Source organism: Rhinoraja longicauda, chromosome 8 (assembly GCF_053455715.1).
Source record: "Rhinoraja longicauda isolate Sanriku21f chromosome 8, sRhiLon1.1, whole genome shotgun sequence".
Lineage (NCBI taxonomy): Eukaryota > Metazoa > Chordata > Chondrichthyes > Rajiformes > Arhynchobatidae > Rhinoraja > Rhinoraja longicauda.
The window spans coordinates 3,225,125-3,238,118 of NC_135960.1; the positions used below are offsets into that span (position 1 = coordinate 3,225,125).

A 12,994-nucleotide genomic window follows, 5' to 3' on the forward strand; every position below is an offset into this window, starting at 1 on the left:
GTCTTTGGACTCACTGAGTTGCTCCAGCACAGAGTGGAGCATTTACCCTTGACTGCTGCAGAGAAAGTGCAGATTAAGAAAAAAGTACAAGGGCTGCAACAAGGTAGATTGGAAGCTCGGGAAATTCATCCTTGGGGAGGTGGTTTCAAGGGCCAGATAACAATGGGAAAGAAGCTGTTTCTGAATCTAGCGGTGCGTGCTTTCATGGTTTTGCATCTTCATCCCAGCGGGAGAGGGGAGGGGAGAGAATTCCCGGCCATCAGGTCATCGGAATGTCAACTCATCTTTCTCTTTCAGACGTGTAGGAAAGAACTGCGGATGCCGACCCAAAACGTCGCCCATTCCATCTCTCCAGAGATGCTGCCCTGTCCCGCTGAGTTACTCCAGCATTTTGCGTCAATCACTCTCTTTCAGATGGTGACTGTGCATGCTTTTACAGACTGATGTTAATTATATTCTGTCTGCAATTCCATATGCTGCAGGTCAATAATGCTTCTAACAATCCAAGAGCTCTGGGGCCCAGCGGAATCAAGGGATATGGGGAGAAGGCAGGCACGGGTTACTGACTGTGGATGATCAGCCATGATCACCTCGAGTACTGTGTGCGGTTTTGGTCTCCAAACTTGAGGAAGGACATTCTTGCTATTGAGGGAGTGCAGCGTAGGTTCACAAGGTTAATTCCCGGAATGGTGGGATTGTCGTACGTTGAGATTGTATACACTGAGTTACTCCAGCATTTTTTGTATCTACAAACTAAACAAAAGTTTTTTTATTTGGTATTCGGTAAACTCCCTCTTTTCCATCTCCGTCTCTTCCCAGGCTCCCCGAGTTCAGTGACATCTTGGAGCTGATTCTGGAGAATACGCTGCAGAATATAGTGATCGAAGCCAGTCGGGGGGAGGTGATGCTGACAGCTCGGCCCCGAGTCATCGCCTTGCCTCCGATGTCTTCCAGGTAAGACTTGGACGAGGATCGAGCGGGAGAGCACGTGTGTCGTCCGTGCAAACCCTCTCTCCAGAGGACTTGGAGTCATTGTTTATTAGTTTAGTCTGATAATTTATTCAGGAAACACATCGCGTGGAATAGACAATAGACAATAGACAATAGGTGCTGGAGGAGCCCATTCGGCCCTTCGAGCCAGCACCGATTCAATGTGATCGTGGCTGATCATTCTCAATCAGTACCCCGTTCCTGCCTTCTCCCCATACCCCCTGACTCCGCTATCCTGAAGAGCTCTATCTAGCTCTCTCTTGAATGCATTTAGAGAATTGGCCTCCACTGCCTCCTGAGGCAGAGAATTCCACAGATTCTCAACTTTCTGACTGAAAAAGTTTTTCCTCATCTCAGTTCTAAATGGCCTACCCCTTATTCTTAAACTGTGGGCCCTTGTTCTGGACTCCCCCAACATTGGGAACATGTTTCCTGCCTCTAACGTGTTCAACCCCTTAATAATCGTATACGTATCGATAAGATCTCCTCTCATCCTTCTAAATTCCAGCGTATACAAGCCTAGTCGCTCCAGTCTTTCAACATATGACAGTCCTGCCATTCCGGGAATTAACCTAGTAAACCTACGCTGCACGCTGTAGACAAATCAAACCCATCGAGTCCTACAACGTGGAAACAGGCCCTTCGTCCCAACTTGCCCACGCCGAATAGCATGCCCCCCCTCCCATCTACACCAGTCCCGCCTGCCCGTGCTTGACCCATTACCCTCTGAACCAATGCCAACCTAGTCCGTGTAAGGTTAATGCCAGCCGTGGTCAGTGCTCCTCACTCTGAGCCAACAGTCGAAACATAGAAACATAGACAATAGGTGCAGGAGGAGGCCATTTTGCCCTTCGAGCCAGCACCGCCATTCATTGTGATCATGGCTGATCATCCACAATCAGTAACCCGTGCCTGCCTTCTCCCCGTATCCCTTTATTCCGCTAGCCCCGAGAGCTCTATCCAACTCTTTTTTAAATTCATCCTGTGAATTGGCCTCCACTGCCTTCTGCAGCAGAGATTCCCACAAATAATTCCACAGTCAGGTCCAGTCAGAGACTTGAGCAGAGCAGGCCAGGCTAGCTCAGTGCAGTCAGAGAGAGCGCTGAGGGAAGACAAGTAGGTCTAGAGTCATAGAATCCTACTGCGTGGAAACAGGCCCTTCAGTTCAACTTGACCACACCGACCAACGTGCCCTAGTTACACCTGCCTGCGCTTGGTCCATAACCATCTGAACCTGTCCTATCCATGTACCTGTCCAAGTGTCTCTTAAACGTTATGATAGTACCTACTTCAATAACCTCCTGGGGCAGCTTGTTCCATATATCCACAAAAAAAGTTACCCCTCAGGTTCTAATTAAATCTTTCCCCCCCAAACCTATGTCTTTTGGTTCTCAATTCCCCTACTCTGGGTAAAAGACTTGTGCATTTCACTGATCTATTCCGCTCATGATTTTGTACATGTTTATAAGAACACCCCTCATCCTCCTGCGCTCCAACGAATAAATCTATGTTCCCATTGTCTATGTTGCCCCAGTGCTCTTTAAAATCAATACAGGGTCACAGAGGAATACAGCATGGAAACAGGCTCTTAGACAATAGACAATAGACTATAGGTGCAGGAGTAGGCCATTCGGCCCTTCGAGCCAGCACCACCACACAATGTGATCATGGCTGATCATTCTCAATCAGTACCCCGTTCCTGCCTTCTCCCCATACCCCCTGACCCTGCTATCCTTAAGAGCTCTATCTCGCTCTCTCTTGAATGCATTCAGAGAATTGGCCTCCACTGCCTTCTGAGGCAGAGAATTACACTAGGGGACACACACTAGGGGACAATTTACATTTACACCAAGTATACAAACCCAAGCCAATTAACCCACAAACCAGTACGTCTTTGGAGTGTGGGAGGAAACCGAAGATCTCGGAGAAAACCCACGCAGGTCACGGGGAGAACGTACAAACTCCGTACAGACGGCGCCCGTAGTCAGGATCGAGCCCACGTTTCTGGCGCTGCAAGAGCTGTCAGGAAGCAACTGTGCCACCAGGCCGCCCTATAAACCAGCATCTGCAGTTCCTTTTTATTACACACATCTTCGGACCTCTGGAGCACCTGGAAGAAATCGAAGTAGTCACAGGGAGAATGTGCAAACTCTACGCAGCTGGCATCTAAGGTTGGCATCGAGCCCGATGTCTGGTGCTGTGAGCCAGCGTCTCTAACAGCTGTGCCACTCTATTGCACAAGAGTTGTTTTCTCTTTCTCCATCATGTTACTTAGAGTCATAGAGTGATACAGTGTGGAAACAGGCCCTTCGGCCCAACTCGCCCACACCGGCCAACAATGTCCAAGCTACCCTAGTAGTTCCACCTGCCTGCACTTGGTCCATATCCCTCCAAACCTGTCCTATCCATGTACCTGTCCAACTGTTTCTTAAACGATGGGATAGTCCCAGCCTCAACTACCTCCTCTGGCAGCTTATTCCATACACCCACCACAAAGTTACCCCTCGGATTCCTATTAAATCTTTTCCCCTTCATCTTGAACCTATGTCCTCTGGTCCTCGATTCCCCTACTCTGGGCAAAAGACTCTGTGCATCTACCCGATCTATTCCTCTCATGATTTTGTATGAGGAAAAACTTTTTCAGTCAGAGAGTTGTAAATCTGTGGAATTCCCTGCCTCAGAAGGCAGTGGAGGCCAATTCTCTGAATGCATTCAAGAGAGAGAGCTAGATAGAGCTCTTAAGGATAGCGGAGTCAGGGGGTATGGGGAGAAGGCAGGAACGGGGTACTGATTGAGAATGATCAGCCATGATCACATTGAATGGCGGTGCTGGCTCGAAGGGCCGAATGGCCTACTCCTGCACCTGTTGTCTATTGTTTATTGTCTTAGTGTGTGGGGATCGCTGGTCGGCGCGGACTCGGTGGGCCAAAGTTTAGATTTTTTAGATTTAGAGATACAGTGCGGAAACAGGCCCTTCGGCCCACCGGGTCCGCGCTGCCCAGCGATCCCCGCACATTAACACTATCCTACACACACAAGGGACAATGTTTTTTTAAACATTTGCCCAGTCAATTAACCTACATACCTGTACGTCTTTGGAGTGTGGGAGGAAACCGAAGATCTTTGAGAAAACCCACGCAGGTCACGGGGAGAACGTACAAACTCTGTACAGACGGCGCCCGTAGTCAGGATCGAACCTGAGTCTCCGGCGCTGCATTCGCTGTAAGGCAGCAACCGTACCGCTGCGCCACCGTGCCACTCCCTGAGATAGATCAGTCGTGATTGAATGGCGGAGTAGACGTGATGGGCCGAATGGGTCTAATTCTGCTCATCGAAACGGAAAACAGGTGCAGGAGGAGGCCATTCGGCCTTTCGAGCCAGCACCGCCATTCATTGTGATGATGGCTGATCATCCACAATCAGTAACCCGGGCAATGGAGGAGGCCCAGGACAGAAAGGTTTCCGTGTTGTATCTCTAAACTAAACTAAACCCACTCCCCGATCCGTGACCATATCACCCCTGTCCTTTACAAACTCCACTGGATCCCCATCCCCCAGAGAATCCAGTACAAAATCCTCCTCATGACCTACAAAGCCCTCCATAACCTGGCCCCATCCTACCTGACTGACCTCCTCCACAGGCACACTCCCACCTGCACCCTCCGCTCTGCTGCTGCCAATCTCCTGTCCCCCCCCATCCGGACCAAACTCAGATCCTGGGGGGACAGGGCTTTCTCCATCGCTGCTCCCACCCTATGGAACTCACTACCCCAAACCGTCAGAGACTCCTCCTCACTCACCACATTCAAAACATCACTGAAGTCTCACCTGTTCAGCACTGCCTTCAACCACTGACCGTCACCTCACCTTCTGTCTCCTTTTTCTGTTCGTTTACTTATTTATCTATTTATTCACTTCTTTATGTTCTAGAAATCCCTGTAAAGCGTCTTTGAGTGTTTGAAAAGCGCTATATAAGTGTAATGCATTATTATTATTATTAAACTAAACTAAACCGAACTAAACTTCACATCTTCTATTTTGTATTCAGGATCAGTCTGGAGCCTTTGAATACACAAGGGATCTCGATGAGTATGGAAGAACTCGAGTAAGTGATGCACCTTCCCCCCCCAAAAAAACCGATTTCTTACGTAACATGTATAATTTGTGTATGTTATGGTTCACGGAATTACAGAAATGACAGCATGGAAGCATTTGGCCACCATGCCTAGTGCTATACTAGCTCCTGAGAAGAAGATGTCAGCCATTGAATCGCAGCCAAGCATTGCTGCCAGGGTTGGTGACTTTTCTTCCGATGGGGGATGCTCTGAGCCCAATATCACTACTGCTTCGGCAACAGAATGGACATCGGGTCTCGTAACAGTTCATGCACTCCCAATACTAGCCGACGCTTAAAAAAAAAAGATGCAAAGTGCTCAAGTAACTCAACGGTCAGTTGGCGTCTCTGGAGATCTTATTAGAGGTGTATAAAATCGTGAGAGCAATAGACCATGTGGACAGACCGAGCCTCTTGCCCGGAGTAGGTGGGTTTATGGTGAATGGGGAAAGATTTAAAAGGAATCCGAGGGGTAACTTTTTCACACAAAGGGTGGTGGGGTGTATGGAATGAGCTGCCTGGATGAGGCAGAAACATAGAAACATAGAAAATAGGTGCAGGAGGAGGCCATTCGGCCCTTCGAGCCAGCACCGCCATTCATTGTGATCATGGCTGATCGTCCACAATCAGTAACCCGTGCCTGCCTTCTCCCCGTATCCCTTGATTCCACTAGCCCCTAGAGAGCTCTATCTAACTCTCTCTTAAATAGTTGAGGCAGGGACTATTATTGCAATGTTTAAGAAACAAGTGGACAGGTACATGGATAGGAGAGGTTTCGAGGGATATTTTGGTGCAGTTTTGGTCTCCAAATTTGAGGAAGGATATTCTTGCTATTGAGGGCATGCAGCGTAGGTTTACTAGGTTAATTCCCGGAATGGCGGGACTGTCATATGTTGAAAGACTGGAGCGACTAGGCTTGTATACACTGGAATTTAGAGGGATGAGAGGGGATCTTATCGAAACGTAGAAGATTATTAAGGGGTTGGACACGTTAAAGGCAGGAAACATGTTCGCAATGTTGGGGGAGTCCAGAACAAGGGGCCACAGTTTAAGAATAAGGGGTAGGCCATTTAGAACGGAGATGAGGAAAAACCTTTTCAGTCAGAGAGTTGTAAATCTGTGGAATTCTCTGCCTCAGAAGGCAGTGGAGGCCAATTCTCTGAATGCATTCAAGAGAGAGTTAGATAGAGCTCTTAAGGATAGCGGAGTCAGGGGGTATGGGGAGAAGGCAGGAACGGGGTACTGATTGAGAATGATCAGCCATGATCACATTGAATGGCGGTGCTGGCTCGAAGGGCCGAATGGCCTACTCCTGCACCTATTGTCTATTGTCTATTTTGGCCCAATGCAGGCGGGTGGGATGAGTGTAGATGGGTCATGTTGGCTGATGTGGGCAAAGTATGCCGAATGGCCTGTTTCCTTGCTGTGTGACTCCATGAATCTAAACATAGATAGGTGATGTTTTTTGGGGTCGGGACCCTTCTTCACTGTCAGACCCTTCGTCAGATTCGGATCGTTCAGAGCCCGAAGAATAGTCCTGCCGTGAAACATCACCAATTCATGCTGCCCGACCCAATGAGTTACTCCGGTACTATGTGTCTCTTTTTGTAAACTAGCATCTGCAGTTCCTCGTGTCTCACAATCTGATACTTTGCAGGTTGCTAACGATGAATTATTTTTCCTTTTACTTTTTCTCTGTAGATCCTAACTTATCCAAGACACCATTTATTCAGCAGACAGAACACAATATTATTCAAGTAATTTGATTGATGTGCAAGAATTCAATATATTTGGTTAATAAGGCAGTTCTCAAATGAAGGTTAATGCAATTTAGTTTAGTTTAGTTTAGTTTAGTTTAGAGATATAGCGCGGAAACAGGCCCTTCGGCCCACCGAATCCGCGCCGCCCAGCGATCCCCGCACATTAACACTATCCTACACACACTAGGGACAATTTTTTTTTACATTTGCCCAGTCAATTAACTTACATACCTGCACGTCTTTGGAGTGTGGGAGGAAACCGAAGATCTCGGAGAAAACCCACGCAGGTCACGGGGAGAACGTACAAACTCCGTACAGACGGCGCCCGTAGTCAGGATCGAACCTGAGTCTCCGGCGCTGCATTTGCTGTAAGGCAGCAACTCTACCGCTGCGCCACCGTGCCGCCCAAGCATGCCGGATTAAGAGAATCGTCATCTACCCTTTGCTAACCAAAACTTTGAATTGGTTAAAGGAGCAAATCACCAACTAGACAATAGACAATATACAATAGGTGCAGGAGGAGGCCATTCGACCCTTCGAGCCAGCACCGCCATTCAATGTGATCATGGCTGATCATTCTCAATCAGTACCCCGTTCCTGCCTTCTCCCCATACCCCCTGACTCCGCTATCCTTAAGAGCTCTATCTAACTCTCTCTTGAATGCATTCAGAGAATTGGCCTCCACTGCCTTCTGAGGCAGAGAATTCCACAGATTCACAACTCTCTGACTGAAAAAGTTTTTCCTCATCTCAGTTCTAAATGGCCTACCCCTTATTCTTAAACTGTGGCCCCTTGTTCTGGACTCCCCCAACATTGGGATCATGTTTCCTGCCTCTAACGTGTCCAACCCCTTAATAATCTTATATGTTTCGATAGGATCTCCTCTCATCCTTCTAAATTCCAGTGTATACAAGCCTAGTCGCTCCAGTCTTTCAACATATGACAGTCCCGCCATTTCGGGAATTAACCTAGTAAACCTACGCTACACGCCCTCAATAGTAAGAATATCCTTCCTCAAATTTGGAGACCAAAACTGCACACAGTACTCCAGGTGCGGTCTCACTAGGGCCCTGTACAACTGCAGAAGGACCTCTTTGCTCCTATACCAAACTTCTCTTGCTATGATGGCCAACATTCCATTGGCTTTCTTCACTGCCTGCTGTACCTGCACGCTTCCTTTCAGTGACTGATGCACTAGGATACCCAGATCTCGTTGTACGTCCCCTTTTCCTAACTTGACACCATTCAGATAATACTCTGCCTTCCTATTCTTACCATCAAAGTGGATAACCTCACACTTATCCACATTAAACTGCATCTGCCATTCATCCGCCCACTCACACAACCTGTCCAAGTCACCCTGCAACCTCATAGCATCTTCCTCACAGTTCACATTACCACCCAGCTTTGTATCATCTCCAAATTTGCTAATGGGATTTTTAATCCCTTCATCCAAGTCATTAATGTATATTGTAAATAGCTGCGGTCCCAGCACCGAGCCTTGCAGAACCCCACTAGTTAACTAATAAATAGTTATTCAGTTTAAAGTCATAATTTTCACAAATCAAATTGCTGCATTATGTTTGCAACTAATTCACAGACTTAGTCGTAGACATAATTAATTCACAATTGGGATAGCAATCAACTGACAGCCCCTTCCAGTGGCGCAGCGGTAGAGTTGCCGTCTCACAGCGGCAGAGACACGGGTTCGATCCACGGGTGCCGTCTGTACAAAGTCTGCACGTTCTCCCCGTGACCGCGCGGGTTTTCTCAGGACGCTCTGGTTTCAGAAATCAGAATCGGAATCGCCTTTATTGTTACCCAAAAAAAAAAAAAAAGTCTTTTGGACGAAATTCCGTCACCCACAGTCCTACAATAAGAGCAATAAAAATAAGCAATAACACACACAACCACAAACCAACACAAAACCAAAAAAAAGAAACATCCATCACAGTGAGTCTCCTCCAGTCACCTCCTCACTGCGATGGAAGGCCAGGATGTCTTTTCTCTTCCCCTGCCGTCTTCTCCCATGGTCAGGCTGTTGAAGTTGCCATGTCGGGGCGTTCATGGCACCCGACATTGAAGCCCCCGCCGGGCGGTGAAAGGTCCGCGGCGGGCCGACCCAAGCCCCGCGATTCTGGGCGGGCGAAGACGCTGCCGCTGCCGGAGCTCCCGATGTCGGCCCCCAGCCAGGGCAGGGCCTGCGGGCTTCCGACATCCACACTCCAAAGACGTTCACGTTTGTCGGTTAATTGGCTTCGGGAAAAATTGTAAATTGTGGGGTAGTGCTGGTGTACGGGGTGATCGCAGGTCAGTGCGGTCTTGGTGCGCCAAAGGGCTTGTTTCTACGTTGTATCTCGAACGTCTAATTAAAAATTGCATATTAGTTGTTATAAATCCCATTCCATTTAACGATATAATTTAGCATTGTCAATGTTTTCTTGTAACAAAATACAGGTAGTTCTGCTATAAAGTGCGTTCTCAAGAAACTTAGCACGAGAGAAATTTGTGTTACAAAGACAACTGGCGTGAAGAAGGGTCCCAACCCGAAATGTCACCCATCCTTTTTCTCCAAGTTGCTGCCTAACCCACTGACTTACTGGAGAACCTTGTGTCTATCTTTGGTATAAACCGGCATCTGTAGTTCTTTATTTCTACAAAGTCGGATAAAGCCTGATCAAAGATAGTTCAAAGGTCTCTAATTCCCACAGGATTCTATAAACAGAAGTCTTTTCAATAACAATAAGTTTTTTTTTATTACTGCAAGTTAAAATTACTAAAGACTTGACGTGACATTTTCTAACGGAGGACCATTGCACAAGTGTCAGTAGAGGTTAGACGCAAAATGCTGGAGTAACTCAGCGGGACAGGCAGCATCTCTGGAGAGAAGGAATGGGTGACGTTTCGGGTCGAGACCCTTCTTCAGACTGATGGTCAGTAGAAGTGACTGCCTGTGAACTTTAATGGTCACCGACAGTTAAAGTAGCAGTTGTGTTCTTAATAGACGGATGGCGTCTGATTACTCCAGGGAAGTTCCATGTAAACTTTTTTTCTCAAGGCAGCTATTTTCCTGCTTGCCAATTTCCCAAAGTAATTTTTAAGTGGTTCTGTAGCTCCTGATCGAAATAGCATTGTACCCAGTTTGGTCCGCGTAATACAAGGCGTGCTCTTTAACTTAACATTACGTTATTATGACAGATTGTGGCATGGAAACGTGTTATAGCAGAAGCACCTGTGTCCTTTTCACTACCCTATCCAACAGTGTCACCACAGTTTTCGGGAGACCTGGACTTGTCCTTTATGAGTAATGTTATCCAAACCTTGTGAAATGCGATACCACCTGGTGCCAAATATGTTTGTTGTGCTGTTGCCTTAAAGTGTCTGCAAAGCTGCAGCAAGCAAGAATTTCACTGTTTTGTCCCAGTCCATCTGACAATGAAACATTCTTGATGATATTTACTTGGCCGATCATTAATACTGCATGGACCTGGGTCCTTAACATTGCTCCTCTCTGATAGCACTCCCATTTTCTAAAATTCTCATCCGTTGCTTAAACCTCAGCATGTCTTGTTAGATTTCCCCGGCCAGCGTTTTTGACGTTCCCATTAATTTAAACTCGTCTGTGGCTCCACGATAATATATCTCCATAATATCTCTGGTTTCCCTTTCCCCCTGCCTCTTCTCAGTCTGAAGAAGGGTCTCGACCCGAGACACCACCTCTCCTTTCTCCAGAGATGCCCTCTGAGCCGCTGGGTCACTCCAGCGTTTTGGTGTCTATCTTCGGCTTAAACCAGCATCTGCAGTTCCTTCCTACTTATAACATCCAGCGTTGTGTTGTGTTCAGCTAACACCCTCGGTTCGTTGACCTGTGGCGATAACTCATTCTGAATTTCCCGTCCTCATTGTCAAATCCCAACATGTTTTCACCCCTCCCGATCTCTGTTACATCCTCGACGCTCCGAGATCTGTGACTTTCGTCTATTCTGGCCTTTTTGAGTTTTTCTGGTTTTATGCACCATTTCCTTCGGCTGTCTCCTTTCCAGCCTTTGAAACTCCCTCATTAAGGAATCCCTCCGCCTCGATCTCTTTCCTCCTTTAATACTATCCTTGAAACCAACCGTGCACTAATGTGCTAGTTATCAAATTTTGTGTCAAGTTTTTGTTCACTAACTATCACGAGTGTCAAGCAATGGAATTAGTTGCTTTGGTTTCATGTCGTTTAGTTTCTCTTACAGAAACTCCGGGACTCCCAATACTTTGCATTTTCCACACACAGTGACAGATTGTTAGATCACAAAGGGGTAAACGTGACTTTAATGCCGGAAGCTCAAGGGACCTGCAGATTTAAACGGCAGGACTTCACTATGTTTTTCTCTCCGTTTCAGTCCAGTGGCTGACCAAAGGCAAGTTGGACCAGTTGCTGGATTGGGAGACACCGACATAAGGCACCGCCGTGCACGATTCGTAGCAGTGAGAAGGGAGGAGCAAGGATCGCCAATAAGTGTAGCTGAGGGAGGAGATGATCAATAGGTAGGGGAGGCCAGAGATTGATGGGATTGGAGAAAGCAAGGGAGGAAAGCTGGAGGAAAACTGAGGTGAGGAAGGAACTTTTTCACCCAGGGAGTTGTGGAATTTGTGGAATTCTCTGCCGTAGAAGGCAGTGGAGGCCGATTCACTGGGTGAATTTAATAGAGCTCTAGGGGCCAGCGGAATCAAGGGGTGTGGGGAGAGGGCAGGCATGGGTTACTGATTGTGGATGAACAGCCATGATGGCAATGAATGGCGGCGCTGGCTCGAAGGGCCAAATGGCCTCCTCGTGCACAACATTTTCTATGTTGCCATGAGCAAAAAGCCACGATTTAGGTCTGGTTTAGAAAATAAATAGTGATATCATTGATTATTGATTATAGTGTTATTGTTGATATTATTGGAATTTAGAAGGATGAGAGGAGATCTTATCGAAACGTATAAGATTATTAAGGGGTTGGACACGTTAGAGGCAGGAAACATGTTCCCATTGTTGGGGGAGTCCAGAACAAGGGGCCACAGTTTAAGAATAAAGGGTAGGCCATTTAGAACTGAGATGAGGAAAAACTTTTTCAGTCAGAGAGTTGTGAATCTGTGGAATTCTCTGCCTCAGAAGGCAGTGGAGGCCAATTCTCTGAATGCATTCAAGAGAGAGCTAGATAGAGCTCTTAAGGATAGAGGAGTCAGGGGGTATGGGGAGAAGGCAGGAACGGGGTACTGATTGAGAATGATCAGCCATGATCACATTGAATGGCGGTGCTGGCTCGAAGGGCCAAATGGCCTTCTCCTGCACACATTAATGACTTAGACGAAGGGATTAAAAGTACCATTAGCAAATTTGCAGATGATACTAAGCTGGGGGGTAGTGTGAATTGTGAGGAAGATGCAATAAGGCTGCAGGGTGACTTGGACAGGTTGTGTGAGTGGGCGGATGATACATGGCAGATGCAGTTTAATGTAGATAAGTGTGAGGTTATTCACTTTGGAAGTAAGAATAAAAAGGCAGATTATTATCTGAACGGTGTCAAGTTAGGAGGAGGGGGAGTTTAACGAGATCTGGGTGTCCTCGTGCATCAGTCAATGAAAGGAAGCATGCAGGTACAGCAGGCAGTGAAGAAAGCCAATGAAATGTTGGCCTTCATAACAAGAGGAGTTGAGTATAGGAGCAAAGAGGTCCTTCTACAGTTGTACCGGGCCCTGGTGAGACCGCACCTGGAGTACTGTGTGCAGTTTTGGTCTCCAAATTTGAGGAAGGATATTCTTGCTATGGAGGGCGTGCAGCGTAGGTTCACTAGGTTAATTCCCGGAATGGCGGGACTGTCGTATGTTGAAAGGCTGGAGCGATTGGGCTTGTATACACTGGAATTTAGAAGGATGAGGGGGGATCTTATTGAAACATATAAGATAATTAGGGGATTGGACACATTAGAGGCAGGAAACATGTTCCCAATGTTGGGGGAGTCCAGAACAAGGGGCCACAGTTTAAGAATAAGGGGTAGGCCATTTAGAACGGAGATGAGGAAGAACTTTTTCAGTCAGAGAGTGGTGAAGGTGTGGAATTCTCTGCCTCAGAAGGCAGTGGAGGCCAGTTCGTTGGATGCTT

At 47.1% G+C, this 12,994-nt stretch overlaps 1 protein-coding gene across 1 annotated transcript in view; it reads left to right on the forward strand.

The window, feature by feature from the left end:
- Positions 1 to 12,994, forward strand: part of cfap65 (cilia and flagella associated protein 65) — a 198,388-nt gene that overhangs the window by 171,170 nt on the left and 14,224 nt on the right. The window contains exons 32-33 of the mRNA XM_078404358.1: positions 820 to 954; positions 5,039 to 5,095. Coding sequence (XP_078260484.1) covers positions 820 to 954; positions 5,039 to 5,095 — 192 coding nt within the window. The remainder of the gene's footprint in view (positions 1 to 819; positions 955 to 5,038; positions 5,096 to 12,994) is intronic.